Source organism: Seriola dumerili, unplaced genomic scaffold (genome assembly GCF_002260705.1).
Source record: "Seriola dumerili isolate Sdu_G_001 unplaced genomic scaffold, Sdu_1.0 BDQW01000134.1, whole genome shotgun sequence".
Classification (NCBI taxonomy): Eukaryota; Metazoa; Chordata; class Actinopteri; order Carangiformes; family Carangidae; genus Seriola; species Seriola dumerili.
The window spans coordinates 2012693-2028082 of record NW_019174389.1 but is presented as its reverse complement, the minus strand read 5'-3'; the positions used below and the strand labels follow the sequence as shown (position 1 = coordinate 2028082).

Genomic DNA, 15390 nt, shown 5'->3' with positions numbered 1-15390 from the left:
GTATCCTGTTGACAATGGTCCACTTAACAGAAGAGACTGTACTTAAACATGCTGTCCAGCTCTTTTCACCATAAGTTGATAATGTAATGAAACTTATTAACCGAACAAAGAAGCTACAATAAAGGAGGGCCTGGAAATCTGAGAGTTGAACTTCCTCCATATGTGCCCACAAGATGGCGACCATGAGCTCTTTGAGTGGTCCGTTGTCTAATCAGTGCATTCATCCGTTACTGACTGACTGTAAATAATACTGCCTTTACATGCCATAAGTAACAGTATGGCTTTATGTACTTTATATATTGAAACATTTTCCCACTCCCAATTGTTTAATATGGCCTCCATTGTTTGCTACTGTACCATACATACACTTCCCTCTCGCCTGAAATTGTGCCAAAGACTACCTAACAGTCACACCGCTGCACTTCTCTAGAAGCCCTAAGGGCAGCTAGAGCTGCTGCTCAGTCCTCAGTTCTTATCTTGCTGGACCTATCAGCAGCCTTTGATACAGTGAACCACCACATCCTGCTGTCTGTACTCTCCGATGTGGACATCACAGGCAAAGCGCTTTCGTGGTTTGAATCCTATCTCACTGGGTGCTCCTTCAGTCTGACATGGCAAGGACAAATCTCCTTATCCCATCCCCTCCCCACTGCAGTACCCCAAGGATCTGTACTGACACCTTGTCTTTGCAATATATTGTATCCCACCTCCTTAAGTCCAATTATCTGCATGCATAGCTTCTCATAATACTGCAGTGCAGATGACAACCAACTATACCTGTCATTCCCGCCAGATGATCCCATGGTCTCTGTGCAGATCTCAGCTTGTCTCTTTGACATATCCACATGGATGAAGGAATGCCACCTTCACCTGATCCTCTCTAAGACTGAACTGTAGTAGTCATCAGGTATGCTCAGGTCCAACTCTGGTCCAGGCCATCTCTCACTTTATCTCTCGCCTCAATGACTGCAATGCCCTTTTGGCAGGCTTCCCTTCACACACATTAAAATCCTTACAAATGGTCCAGAATATGACAGCCTGTCTGGTCTTCAATCAGCCTAAAAGGGCACACAAGGTCACTCCACGACTCATGGACCTACAGTGGCTAAGACAGGGCCACCCGAATCAAATTCAAGTCACTAATGCTGCCTTCAGAGTGACTTCTGTGTTTTTACCTACTCATCTACTTGAACTCAATCATATAAGCTACATCTCAGCCCCTACATTCGTCCAAGGAATGTCATCTGGCTTTGCCATCCCTGCACACAAGGCAATCCCTGTCCAGATTCTCCTTTGTGGTTCTCCGATGGTGGAACAAGCTACTGAATACTATCAGAGCAAGAGCGCCCCTCTCTATATTCAAGAATCTGTTTAAGACTCATCTCTCCCGAGAGCACGTCCTCTCCTAACACCTCTAACACCCTAAGATATCTAATGAGAATTTACTATCCCCTTTCAGTGCACTTTTTTTTTAACCTGATCCCCTTGCACTTATTGAAAAGATGTAGTACTTTGTACTTACACCAACGTTTCCTACTGCAATGAAGCTTTAGTGTTGTCCCTCACTTGTAAGTCGCTTTGGATAAAATGAGTAAATGTAAATGCATACATAACAATTTAAAAAGTTAAGCCATACATTTAAGGAAAAATTGTCCATTTTGTGCAGTGCAGATACATCACATCTAAAACCTGTTGTATTCTTTCTACTTCTGCATCTTTATCTGGCAGAATATTGAATAATCATACAGTAATCTGTGCCAACTCTTTTAACAAAACCATTGTATTGATTTTTTAAGGCAACAATGTAACCTTAATTACAGCAAAAATATTGTGAAACATTACATATCATGTACACAATGACAGATATTTTTACATTCAGTCATTAGTAATCTGTTACCTTCAAGTCTTTCTACATCCAGCAGTGAGGGTTTCATGCAGATCTTACAAGAGCAACAACACAAAACAACACAAACAATCTCAGTGAGTGTTTTGAATATTGACATTGTATTAATATTTTAACACCCATATACAGTAATTATGTGAATGATTGGTATATGAAGTGACCACGATGCTTTCTAAAAGAAGCTTGAGTTTGTCTTCAACAGGATTAATCAGAATTAAATTATTAATTAATAGTATTAATAGTATGTTCAATTATAAATCTTTTTCAGATTTGAATAAAACATAATTCCAAAGCCGTCCAAGACATTTTGGACTGAAGCAACCCACTCAGTTTTTCACTTTGTGCCCGACAGTTCTGCAAACCAAGAAGGCCGTACAGCATTTCCAGCTCAGTAAACTCTTAATGACATTAATTAAAGTGATTTATCCACCTTACATTGCACCATCTCCTTGGAGCATGATGAGAACTTGAAAGCAGATGGGCCTGTCTTCACTGAGACTCTCCAGACACATTATCAGTTAAAGTGTTTTAAACCTTCACAAAACTGAAGGGCCGTCGTACAAGAACTTTGAGAGCACAAGCAGAAGGAAGGGGACAAATTTTCCTTCACCCCTTGGGCAACTTACAGAAGGATCATATCTGGGTGGTACTGTTCATTCATTTTCATTCTGTGCAGTCTGAGATGGGACTTGGCTCTTCATCAAGCACATACACTCTTTTCTCAACACTGCTGCCATCTGAAAATCCACCAAAAAACAATTTTGATTCCTCACACAGTCCAGCTTGTAGGTTATCAATTCAGTTCACAGCATTTTTCTGTTGACCTCTGATAATGATTTCCAGGACATTGGTGAGATCCATCATCTTGGTGAGCATATCCATGATGTCAGGATGCTCCTTCGCACCACTGATGAACTCCTCCAGAGTCAGCTCCCCTGAAGACACAATTACAGCAGAAAAGATGAATAACATCTTAAGTATTACATTTTCTTTACAATATTCAAGGGACAACTTATATATTATAAAAATACACAATGATAACAAAGTCTATTTAAACATCATTTCCTGTTTATGCAATATTTCTCTCTGAAAACCAGTCTCTTAGACATTATGTTGTCAATTTGGATGCAGCCACTAACACATTCTAGGGTTTTAGTGATAAACTGTTTCCGTGTTGAGGGCTGATAAATTGTTATATTATGGACTGATAATACAATATTTGTTACCTTCTCCATTGACATCAATTTTCTCATATATAAGAGTCACAATCTCCTCTGGGGGAATGTCGTAACTCCTGGTGATATCTTGAATTGCCTGATAGGAGAGTTTACACAGTTAGTTGTTAGTTACACAGATACATACAAAGGCATAATAATTTAATATAATGCTATGCCTGTTTCCATTCAGATGCTCAATAACCAGGAGACTTAACAATACGTCATACTGGACCAACTACCAACTACACCTTCTACTGATACTACAGCAGCTCTTACTGATACTCCAACCATAGCGAGTAGGTGGGTCATGATTTGACTTGAGTGGTGAAAAGTTCTTGATATAATTGTGACAAGGTGAAAAAGTGTCATGCAATCTGCAGGGTGATTACTCTATGACTTCTTTAGACAGTGAATTAGATTATAAACAAGGCCATATTTAGACACGGGGTTAGATAAGAAGCCCCCTGGATTACGTGCCGTGTCTAGTTCATGGCCAGTTAAACCAATTTCTACCGTTTAGCGGTAGAGCAGCAAAGCTTTACGATTCAGGGAACTGTGAACTGTTTGCTCTAATTATGAAACATTCAAAAAGAAAATATACACTACCTTAAATATAGTCTCCAGTTCCTCCTTGTCAATTTTCCCATTCCCATCTTGATCAAAAAGCTTGAAGTACCACTTTAATTTCTGGTTTATTTCCCCTTTCAGTAATAAACTTATTGCTGCAATATATTCGACAAAGTCTATGTAGCCATCCTGCAAAAGAACACAGAACAGATACAGTTAGGGCTTATGCATACATACTTATGCTCATGCTTATAGTGCAAGATCAAAAGTTACTTTTTATTTCAATCAGGATTCTTTTTAAATCCGAATTTTATCATTTAGCATATTATCAAGCACTGTAGGGGTAATGTAATTCTGGGGAAACTATTGCAGATAGTTATATTGTAAATCATGTAGCCCAACTTTAATGTACATGTGCATGTGTGACCTTTTTTCCTCAGCTTTGTGAAGGAGTCCAGGACTCACAGGATAGAGTTTAACCTCAGTTTATCCTTCTTAAAACGTCAGAAATATCTGTAATCTCTAATCACTCCTTTTAAAATATTGCACTCTTCACGTAAAACCATTTGAGATAAAGTAGCAAACCTGTCAAATTGATCTGTTTTCTTCAACAAGGTACATGCAACAGAAATTCACTAAGCAACTGTCTATTCAGTCGTCTGACAAATTGGCGGTATTGTCAACATTTTTGACGGGATCACACAATCTTTTTTTTTCCTGGGCAGAGAAGAAGAAATGTGTTTTAGGTATTTTCTTACCCCGTCCATGTCAAAGGTGAAAAAGACTTGGTCCACGTAGCTGCTGGCCTCCTCTGTCATACCGTTCATTTCAAGCATCGTTTTGAGCTCAAAGAGTGTGATGAGCCCCGAGGGAGACTCCTTCATGAATTTGGTGTACCAGTGGTGCATGTCTTCCTCCAGTATATCATCCAAATTTGAGCAGTGGGAACCCATCACTCCTCCAGAGGTTTGATTCTTGTCCAGAATCCTGCAGAGAGCTGGCGGTGAGGCTGATGCGAGAGAGGACAGTGTTCGTGCAGAGCTCTGGGAGTGACTGTGGTCCGGCTGAAGCCTCATACAATAACTGCCTTAATCTTTAAGTCTTGGGACGGCCAAAAGGAGACATAACCCTTTAATGGGATAACTGCAGAGGTCTTCTAAGAAACTCAGGACATTGCATGCTCTGGGATTGATGAGGGGTTGGGACTGTAATATGCAACAAAGGAAGTTCCCTCAGGTTTGACCTCTTGCGTCTTGGAGAGATAAAGAGTTTAATTGATGCTGTTTGCCTTGATAGTCCACATCTACTATGGAACTGGTCGAAAAAGTTGAACTTCTTATTTATATACATATTTTTTACTTCATATTTCTATTTCTATTTATTTGCTTTTTTCATTTTCTTTTCTATTTTTTTTTTACATCTTTTATATTGACCTTATTAAACAATGACCCTTCATTTTCATAACTGCTACTTATTTTATATTTCCACCTCTATGTTTGCATTCATTTCTGCATGTAAGTAAATCATGTAAGTTTGCCCACATAGCTGGGTGCCCATTCACAAAGGTTATCACACACCTCTGGGAATCTTCTGGAATTAACCGAGGGAGTTCCTCTTAGAACTGACTTATCTTCTTTACAAACATGAACAGACTAAAGGATATTTCTGAGTTACATTACGCACATTATTCCTCTTATGAAATATTACATAAAGGTTTATTATCATGTATGATAAATATAGTCAAACATATTATAAATATGCACATGTATTTATGTACTTTTTTTTTCAAAAGCTACTAATTTTGATGTTTAGATTTTTGTGCTGTAAGTTGCGAGGTATTTAAGGCTTGTGATTTCTGTGGTCTTTTGTTGGTATGGTTGTGTGACAGAAGAATACATGCATGGAGGAATGAAAAATGTACCTTTTCAACTGTATCTAAGATCCTGGTGAGTGCGTGTGTGTGGGAGGGTTGTCAGTTCGTTTTGGAGGATGGGTGGTTGTCGGTGTGGCTGTTCTTGTATTTACTTTATCTGAATTTCTATGCACCTTAATGTAAAGCACACTGAGCTTACCTGTTACAAATTGTTCTGTATAAATACATTTGCTTTGCATTGCCTTGCCCACCATTCACAAAGAATTAACACCACTTTCCACCACCAGGTCAAAATAACTTAAACATCTTCTGTGTGATATCAACATGCAGGAGAGAGAGGGGGGTTCATACACTTGCTCTTTCTCTCAATGACAAGCAAAGAAGATATTACGCTTGAAATTATCTCTTTGCCACTTTTCTTCTAATGCTAAGAAATCAAAAATGGTGTTGCCATTGAATTAGCAAGAGGATAAAGGATATTTCAGTGTTTCTTAAAATACCATATATAATCATTAACCTATATTCAAGCCTTATGATATAGATCAGTTTTATATTCACACATTTGCGAGTAGATTTGAACTGCAGCAGAGTTTGAGTCTATGGAAAAATCTTGCACTAAATCTCACAGTGATATAAACACATGTTTAACCTGCACTGTTGACCCATAGGTGACCTAAGTGTGGCTGTGCATGACCCGTATGAGAGGATCATGGGTATGACAGAGCCTTGGGAGTAGTGACTGCTGTTAAAACCCACCAGTCTATCAAAGCTCAGAGTGCTTATTATAGTAAATCTGGCTTTAGACGATTAACAATTCTCAAAATAGGATTGAGAAGATGGACCACCAGTGACTACACACTGCACAGGCAGCTAGTATCCACTAGTCTATCAGGCACACACAACCAGGATCCAGGCTGCCGCCCTGTGACATAGCACATGATCGCTCACCACTGCCAACAGATTAAGAAAAGTGTTTACTTTAACAGAACAGAGATAGACACCTGTAGAAAATACCTTCTTGAACCCTGAATACAGTAAAGAGCAGCTTATGTCAGCTGAAGTTGTCTGGTCAGAATCAATAAATTCAGTCTAAACAGAAACATGCAGGTTCATTCTTGTTTTCTCAACATTTGCAATGTTTGAGTATTTCAAATAGCTGCCAGGTGGAGAGATGTGGTTTTATGTACAGTAATAAAATGTTGAAACCTCTTGGATCCTACTGATGCAGTGCTGTTTAAACTTCACCTTTTGACCAGCATGTGACTGTCAGGCAGCACGGACATCTGAGAACTGCATGTGAAAATATATTTCTCTCCAGACAAAAAAGAGGAAAGGTGGCCCAGGAGGGAAAAGAAACTCAGTAGTTCATTCCATACACAGTATTATTAAGAACTTGTATCATAATAATGTTTCTTTCCCAAGTGATTCTAATCATAACTTTTCAGAATATCTTATATCGTGGGGTTAAACTGTCTTTAACGTCAGTGAGATTGGACACGCTGTGTTTCTATGCACACTGTCATCAGAATTATTATTTACTTCTATATAAAACCCCACATTACATTCAACCATAATTTCATTGTCAACCTCAAACTTGTTTACACCATATCATGGTATTGTGTTTATTGAGTCAGTAATACAAAAAGCAAACCAAAACATTTAACTGACTCTGAGATTATAATGCAAGTGAATAACTGCAGTAACTGTTACATTTGAATTACACATTAACTGCATAGCTTCAACAGTGACAAATAATGTACCTGAAAAAATATTTATTTGAAAAATTATAGCCTTTACACATTTTCATCATTTCAATCAAACCATTGCCATGTTTTTACCATAAAAATGAACTGTTAAAAAAACCCTCTACATGGTTATTAGTGTCTTAGTTGGCTCAAGCTTGAAATCTTTCCATGAAATCTTGTAGTTTGTACCAGATAATTTGGCATGAGAATTAATCACAGCTGTAATCTGTATTATCATGTAATCTTGACGTGATCGTTGTCAGGAAACACACCAGCTGACGTGCTGACACAGTATTACTAGTTGATACATGCGTGATATATCATCACTGATGCTGTTAACTTTAACAACCTACTACTTATTCAGCTCAAGAGGAAGATAACAATGTAAATGCTTGATGGTTCTCTGCAGACAGAGCCAGAAAAGCAAGTGAGGAAAACCAAAGGAAATAGTAACTGTTGAATATGGGACATGTACTCCCTCTACTGTTCAACCACAGAGAACAACACTTGACTGTATATGTCAAACAAAACATCGGACATGTAAAAAAAAAAAAAGAAAAAAAAAAGATGCATTTGGTAAAAAGGCACACAAAAAGTATCATTTCTTTGTGTAAAATATATAATTTCAAATGTAAATGCATAGCTTTCACTTACAGAATGAGGGCTCCAGCAGGATCATTTCCCTGTACAGTGCTCTACAGCTTATTTCCTTAAAGTGTTTGTTACTTTCTAGGCAAATGCTTTCACAGTGTTCCACAGTTTTGGTTTGCAAATCATTTTCTGGTGACACAGAATAATGGCTCAGATATGTAAATATGAACACTTGTATTTCCATTAAAATACACTAAACTGGCTACAGGCTTTCCTTATGTACAAATGGTCACGCATGAAGTTACAGTGATAGTCAGGGAATTAATATGAATATTTACAGCACTGACATTTATACCAATACTCTTACAATTCATACAGCTGCAGTTTAAAAAAAAAAAAAAGGCACAGTAAATCCCAATAAAATTTAAAATACATTAGGAAAAACTATTTCATATACTAAGCAAAGCCCTGATTTTTGCTAGTATTCTCCTTTGAGTTAAAATACTCCGTTTGACTGCAGGCAGATGTCCTGCACTGCTGATTCATTTCATTAACAACAGTCTTCAAAGCCTATTAAACAGAACACACATGAGATACTGCATATGACCTGCACATACAAACCCACAAATAAAGTGGGTCTGTGTGACTGTGGCTTTCTAGCTTCCTGTGGTAAAAATGCATGATGTGTTTCAATAGGAACATTACAGGCCTCTCAAATCATACATAGGATGTTTAGTGTTTGGTTAGAGTCATCTCCATTGAGCGACAAAGAAAGCAAAATACTCCGGTTTTCAAGTCCTCAAGACATGTTTAGGGAAAGGGGATCAATGTACAGCAATTCAGAACTGTCTGGTTCCTGGTCGTATAGAAACTGTCTGAACACGTTGTACACCATCTCCCTGCTGAGGGTAAAGTTTCTCAGCTGATCTTGCTGCTCTTCAGGCATGAGAAATGTCAGATGGTAGTCAGCGATGACTGAGCTGTTCCTGGGGGTGGGGGGAGAGAGTAAAACAGAAGTCGTGAAGTTCAATGCACATTTTTTTTTTCCCCCCCTGTAAAATTCACTAATGACAGAAGGCTAAATCCAGTTGTTTCATGCAGAGGGGGTGATATGCATTTACCGTAAAACATGTATTTCAGCTTTGGAGAAGTATCGTCCGAGAGCAGGGGAGGATCTGTAGATATCAGCCAGCTGGGGTGTGGCAGGTTGGTGCATGCAGAGGCAAACAATGAGATGAAACAGTTTGGCTGACACTAACCTACTTTCAAATTCACCTCGAGCTCTGCTCTGCTGCAGACTGCTTTCAATTTAAATTCTCTGTCAGAGATAAAAAAAAAACAGCTACAGAGGGTTTTCAGCTCCTGGCAAAAGCAGAAATTAACAGGTTTCATCTTACAAAGCTTGTGGCGTTACTCTCTCAGTTTCAAAAGTGTTTTCTACGTGGAGATGGTGGCTTTTAAAACCACATAATATGCAGTTGTCAGCTTTGCAGCTTTCTCAATCAACAAAACAGAATAAGGCTAGGTAGAGATTTTAGCAAAATGGAAATGAGAGCAAATCCGCCTTGCCTTAATAACGTAACTATTCACTTCTACTTAGTATTATGTAATTGTCTTACTGTACATCTTTCCCCCAGTTGTTATATCTTAAGCCATTTCACTGTATGTATCAAGTAAACTCTCTATTCATGATGTTAATGGGTGCTGTTGCTATGTTACAACTGATGCAATAGCCAAAGAAAAGAAGAAACTCTGTACAATCCAATCCTTAGTTTGTCAGCATATTCCAGTCTGTATGTACATATATACATACAGCATATTCCAGTCTGTATGTACATACATACATACACATATATACATACATACACACACATATATATATATACATATATACACACACATACATATATATATATACACACACACACACACATAATATGAAGCTATTAAGTACATTATTTGAAATGCATGTTACAATTGGTCAAACCTTTTCTTGAAGGTCAGCTGTTAGTGCATCACTGCTGTAATTTAAGGTGCTATGTTCCTCCTCAAAGGCCATGTTTGACAATTGGAAGCTCCCATTGAAAAAAAGAGGAACTTTAAACAACGAAGGGTCAAACTTCTCATCTGGATCCTCGTGGATCGCTGCGCAGAGAGAAAATGGGTCAAAGCTTCAAAACTGAAAACGTAACTGTTGTGTTTAAATTGCATTATTTTAGCATAAGATGTTATCATTAGCTTTACATTGTTTATAGCTACTTCTGAAATAGTCTGCAGAGTCATTGCACAAAGTGTTGATGTTGTGTTCTTGCATAAGCTTTGGCCTTTAGTTGGCCATGGCCTTGTTACATTTGTGCTTTCACATCTTATTTTACTTGACTTCTTACTCCGTTCATTCACTTATGTTTTAATAAATGTAGCATAAACTAACACTCCTAAATATAGAAACCACTCATCACAAACGTTTACCTGAGCACACCACCATTGAAATAATTATCACAACAACAATGAGGACGAAAATGGAGATAATGACCATCCACAGTCTGACTCTGCAGAAGACGATCTCACTCAGCTCTCTCTTTACCCTGGATGTGGCGCTAATCTGGAAGCAGAATGAAAATGCTTTGTCAAGATGTGGCTACAATCTTTGTGGGTGCAAGTTTATACACTACACAAAATTACAAAAAGTATTGTATTGAATGACAAAGCATCAAGACACAGGTAGAAAAACACTATGTACTGTGGTTCCCATTGAGGTTTTTTATAGCTGCACTGTCCTACTATAACAATATAGTTTTCTCTGGACCTCTCCCAAATCTGACCGGTGACAGCATGTACAGTCGCAGCAAACAATGTGGGCTACGTAGATTATTGGAAAACCTTCTGGGGAAGACCTGGTCTGATTGGGAGAGATGGCACTTATCCAACTTTGGATGGTGTGGCTCTCATCTGTAGAAATCTGAAATTAGGAAGCCAAGGTAGACCAGGCACCTAGCCTGGAAAGATAGTCTGACAACATATTAAAAAGCCCTATATAATGCCAGAACCTCCTATTATTTAGGTTTCTTTTCAGCACTGTAACCAGTAGCAATGACTTCATCAGCTTTTTTACCCATAAAGTTTTAACTACTACAGAAAAAAAAAAAAAACACCCTTCCCACAACTGGTGTTTCTTCATCTAAACTGTTACACCCCACCTTTAATTGGGCCCTAAGGGGTGCACAAAACTCCACCAGTGATCCAACAAACTCATAAGACTCTAAAATAATAAAGGATTTATTTTGAAACCAGCATGTTGACTGTCAGGCAGCACGGACATCTGAGAACTGCATGTGAAAATATATTTCTCTCCAGACAAAAAAGAGGAAAGGTGGCCCAGGAGGAAAAGAAACTCAGTAGTTCATTCCATACACAGTATTATTAAGAACTTGTATCATAATAATGTTTCTTTCCCAAGTGATTCTAATCATAACTTTTCAGAATATCTTATATACGTGGGGTTAAACTGTCTTTAACGTCAGTGAGATTGGACACGCTGTGTTTCTATGCACACTGTCATCAGAATTATTATTTACTTCATATAAAACCCCACATTACATTCAACCATAATTTCATGTCAACCTCAAACTTGTTTACACCATATCATGGTATTGTGTTTATTGAGTCAGTAATACAAAAAGCAAACCAAAACATTTAACTGACTCTGAGATTATAATGCAAGTGAATAACTGCAGTAACTGTTTGAATACACATTAACTGCATAGCTTCAACAGTGACAAATAATGTACCTGAAAAAATATTTATTGAAAATTATAGCCTTTACACATTTTCATCATTTCAATCAAACCATTGCCATGTTTTTACCATAAAAATGAACTGTTAAAAAACCCTCTACATGGTTATTAGTGTCTTAGTTGGCTCAAGCTTGAATCTTTCCATGAAATCTTGTAGTTTGTACCAGATAATTTGGCATGAGAATTAATCACAGCTGTAATCTGTATTATCATGTAATCTTGACGTGATCGTTGTCAGGAAACACACCAGCTGACGTGCTGACACAGTATTACTAGTTGATACATGTGTGATATATCATCACTGATGCTGTTAACTTTAACAACCTACTACTTATTCAGCTCAAGAGGAAGATAACAATGTAAATGCTTGATGGTTCTTCTGCAGACAGAGCCAGAAAAGCAAGTGAGGAAACCAAAGGAAATAGTAACTGTTGAATATGACATGTACTCCCTCTACTGTTCAACCACAGAGAACAACACTTGACTGTATATGTCAAACAAAACATCGGACATGTAAAAAAAAAAAAAGATGCATTTGGTAAAATTCTCCAAAAAGTATCATTTCTTTGTGTAAAATATATAATTTCAAATGTAAATGCATAGCTTTCACTTACAGAATGAGGCTCCAGCAGGATCATTTCCCTGTACAGTGCTCTACAGCTTATTTCCTTAAAGTGTTTGTTTACTTTCTAGGCAAATGCTTTCACAGTGTTCCACAGTTTTGGTTTGCAAATCATTTTCTGGTGACACAGAATAATGGCTCAGATATGTAAATATGAACACTTGTATTTCCATTAAAATACACTAAACTGGCTACAGGCTTTCCTTATGTACAAATGGTCACGCATGAAGTTACAGTGATAGTCAGGGAATTAATATGAATATTTACAGCACTGACATTTATACCATATCTCTTACAATTCATACAGCTGCAGTTTAAAAAAAAAAAAAAGGCACAGTAAATCCCAATAAAATTTAAAATACATTAGGAAAAACTATTTCATATACTAAGCAAAGCCTGATTTTTGCTATATTCTCCTTTGAGTTAAAATACTCCGTTTGACTGCAGGCAGATGTCCTGCACTGCTGATTCATTTCATTTAACAACAGTCTTCAAAGCCTATTAAACAGAACACACATGAGATACTGCATATGACCTGCACATACAAACCCACAAATAAAGTGGGTCTGTGTGACTGTGGCTTTCTAGCTTCCTGTGGTTAAAATGCATGATGTGTTTCAATAGGAACATTACAGGGCTCTCAAATCATACATAGGATGTTTAGTGTTTGGTTAGAGTCATCTCCATTGAGCGACAAAGAAAGCAAAATACTCCGGTTTTCAAGTCCTCAAGACATGTTTAGGGAAAGGGGATCAAATGTACAGCAATTCAGAACTGTCTGGTTCCTTGGTCGTATAGAAACTGTCTGAACACGTTGTACACCATCTCCCTGCTGAGGGCTAAAGTTTCTCAGCTGATCTTTGCTGCTCTTTCAGGCATGAGAAATGTCAGATGGTAGTCAGCGATGATGAGCTGTTCCTGGGGGGGGGAGAGAGTAAAACAGAAGTCGTGAAGTTCAATGCACATTTTTTTTTCCCCCTGTAAAATTCACTAATGACAGAAGGCTAAATCCAGTTGTTTCATGCAGGAGGGGTGATATCGCATTTACCGTAAAACATGTATTTAGCTTTGGAGAAGTATCGTCCGAGAGCAGGGAGGATCTGTAGATATCAGCCAGCTGGGGTGTGGCAGGTTGGTGCATGCAGAGGCAAACAATGAGATGAAACAGTTTGGTGACACTAACCTACTTTCAAAATTCACCTCGAGCTCTGCTCTGCTGCAGACTGCTTTCAATTTAAATTCTCTGTCAGAGATAAAAAAAAAAACAGCTACAGAGGGTTTTCAGCTCCTGGCAAAAGCAGAAATTAACAGGTTTCATCTTACAAAGCTTGTGGCGTTACTCTCTCAGTTTCAAAAGTGTTTTCTACGTGGAGATGTGCTTTTAAAACCACATAAATATGCAGTTGTCAGCTTTGCAGCTTTCTCAATCAACAAAACAGAATAAGGCTAGGTAGAGATTTTAGCAAAATGGAAATGAGAGCAAATCCGCCTTGCCTTAATAACGTAACTATTCACTTCTACTTAGTATTATGTAATTGTCTTACTGACATCTTTCCCCAGTTGTTATATCTTAAGCCATTTCACTGTATGTATCAAGTAAACTCTCTATTCATGATGTTAATGGGTGCTGTTGCTATGTTACAACTGATGCAATAGCCAAAGAAAAGAAGAAACTCTGTACAATCCAATCCTTAGTTTGTCAGCATATTCCGTCTGTATGTACATATATACATACAGCATATTCCAGTCTCTATGTACATACATACATACACATATATACATATAACACACAACATAATATATATATAACATATATACACAACACATTACATATATATATATACACACACACACACACATAATATGAAGCTATTAAGTACATTATTTGAAATGCATGTTACAATTGGTCAAACCTTTTCTTGAAGGTCAGCAGTTAGTGCATCACTGCTGTAATTTAAGGTGCTATGTTCCTCCTCAAAAGGCCATGTTTGACAATTGGAAGCTCCCATTGAAAAAAAAGAGGAACTTTAAACAACGAAGGGTCAAACTTTCATCTGGATCCTCGTGGATTCCGCTGCGCAGAGAGAAAATGGGTCAAAAGCTTCAAAACTGAAACGTAACTGTTTGTGTTTAAATTGCATTATTTTAGCAAGATGTTATCATTAGCTTTACATTGTTTATAGCTACTTCTGAAATAGTCTGCAGAGTCATTGCACAAAGTGTTGATGTTGTGTTCTTGCATAAGCTTTGGCCTTTAGTTGCCATGGCCTTGTTACATTTGTGCTTTCACATCTTATTTTACTTGACTTCTTACTCCGTTCATTCACTTATGTTTTAATAAATGTAGCATAAACTAACACTCCTAAATATAGAAACCACTCATCACAAACGTTTACCTGAGCACACCACCATTGAAATAATTATCACAAAAACAATGAGGACGAAAATGGAGATAATGACCATCCACAGTCTGACTCTGCAGAAGACGATCTCACTCAGCTCTCTCTTTACCCTGGATGTGGCGCCTAATCTGGAAGCAGAATGAAAATGCTTTGTCAAGATGTGGCTACAATCTTTGTGGGTGCAAGTTTATACACTACAAAAATTACAAAAAAGTATTGTATTGAATGACAAAGCATCAAGACACAGGTAGAAAAACACTATGTACTGTGGTTCCCATTGAGGTTTTTTATAGCTGCACTGTCCTACTATAACAATATAGTTTTCTCTGGACCTCTCCCAAATCTGACCGGTGACAGCATGTACAGTCGCAGCAAACAATGTGGGCTACGTAGATTATTGGAAAACCTTCTGGGGAAGACCTGGTCTGATTGGGAGAGATGGCACTTATCCAACTTTGGATGGTGTGGCTCTCATCTGTAGAAATCTGAAATTAGGAAGCCAAGGTAGACCAGGCACCTAGCCTGGAAAGATAGTCTGACAACATATTAAAAAGCCCTATATAATGCCAGAACCTCCTATTATTTAGGTTTCTTTTCAGCACTGTAACCAGTAGCAATGACTTCATCACTTTTTTACCATAAAGTTTTAACTACTACAGAAAAAAAAAAAAAAAGA

At 37.8% G+C, this 15390-nt stretch overlaps 2 protein-coding genes across 3 annotated transcripts in view; both read right to left on the bottom strand.

Annotated features, from left to right (window-relative positions):
- Positions 1-1727: 1727 nt before the first annotated feature.
- Positions 1728-4720, bottom strand: LOC111224448 (guanylyl cyclase-activating protein 3-like). Its single transcript, XM_022748935.1, has 4 exons — positions 4446-4720; positions 3727-3876; positions 3130-3217; positions 1728-2838 (listed from the first exon to the last, which is right to left on the bottom strand). The coding sequence occupies exons 1-4, from the start codon at positions 4638-4640 to the stop codon at positions 2702-2704; spliced, it is 570 nt and encodes a 189-aa protein (XP_022604656.1). The 5' UTR covers positions 4641-4720; the 3' UTR covers positions 1728-2701.
- Positions 4721-7900: 3180 nt separating this feature from the next.
- cunh3orf52 (chromosome unknown C3orf52 homolog) overlaps positions 7901-15390 on the bottom strand; it is a 10809-nt gene continuing 3319 nt past the window's right edge. For both annotated transcript variants that reach the window (XM_022748939.1, XM_022748940.1), the window contains exons 4-7: positions 10366-10498; positions 9884-10041; positions 9018-9088; positions 7901-8882 (exon numbers count right to left, since the gene is read on the bottom strand). In XM_022748939.1, the coding sequence (XP_022604660.1) occupies positions 8696-8882; positions 9018-9088; positions 9884-10041; positions 10366-10498 (549 nt within the window). In that variant the 3' untranslated portion in view covers positions 7901-8695. The remainder of the gene's footprint in view (positions 8883-9017; positions 9089-9883; positions 10042-10365; positions 10499-15390) is intronic.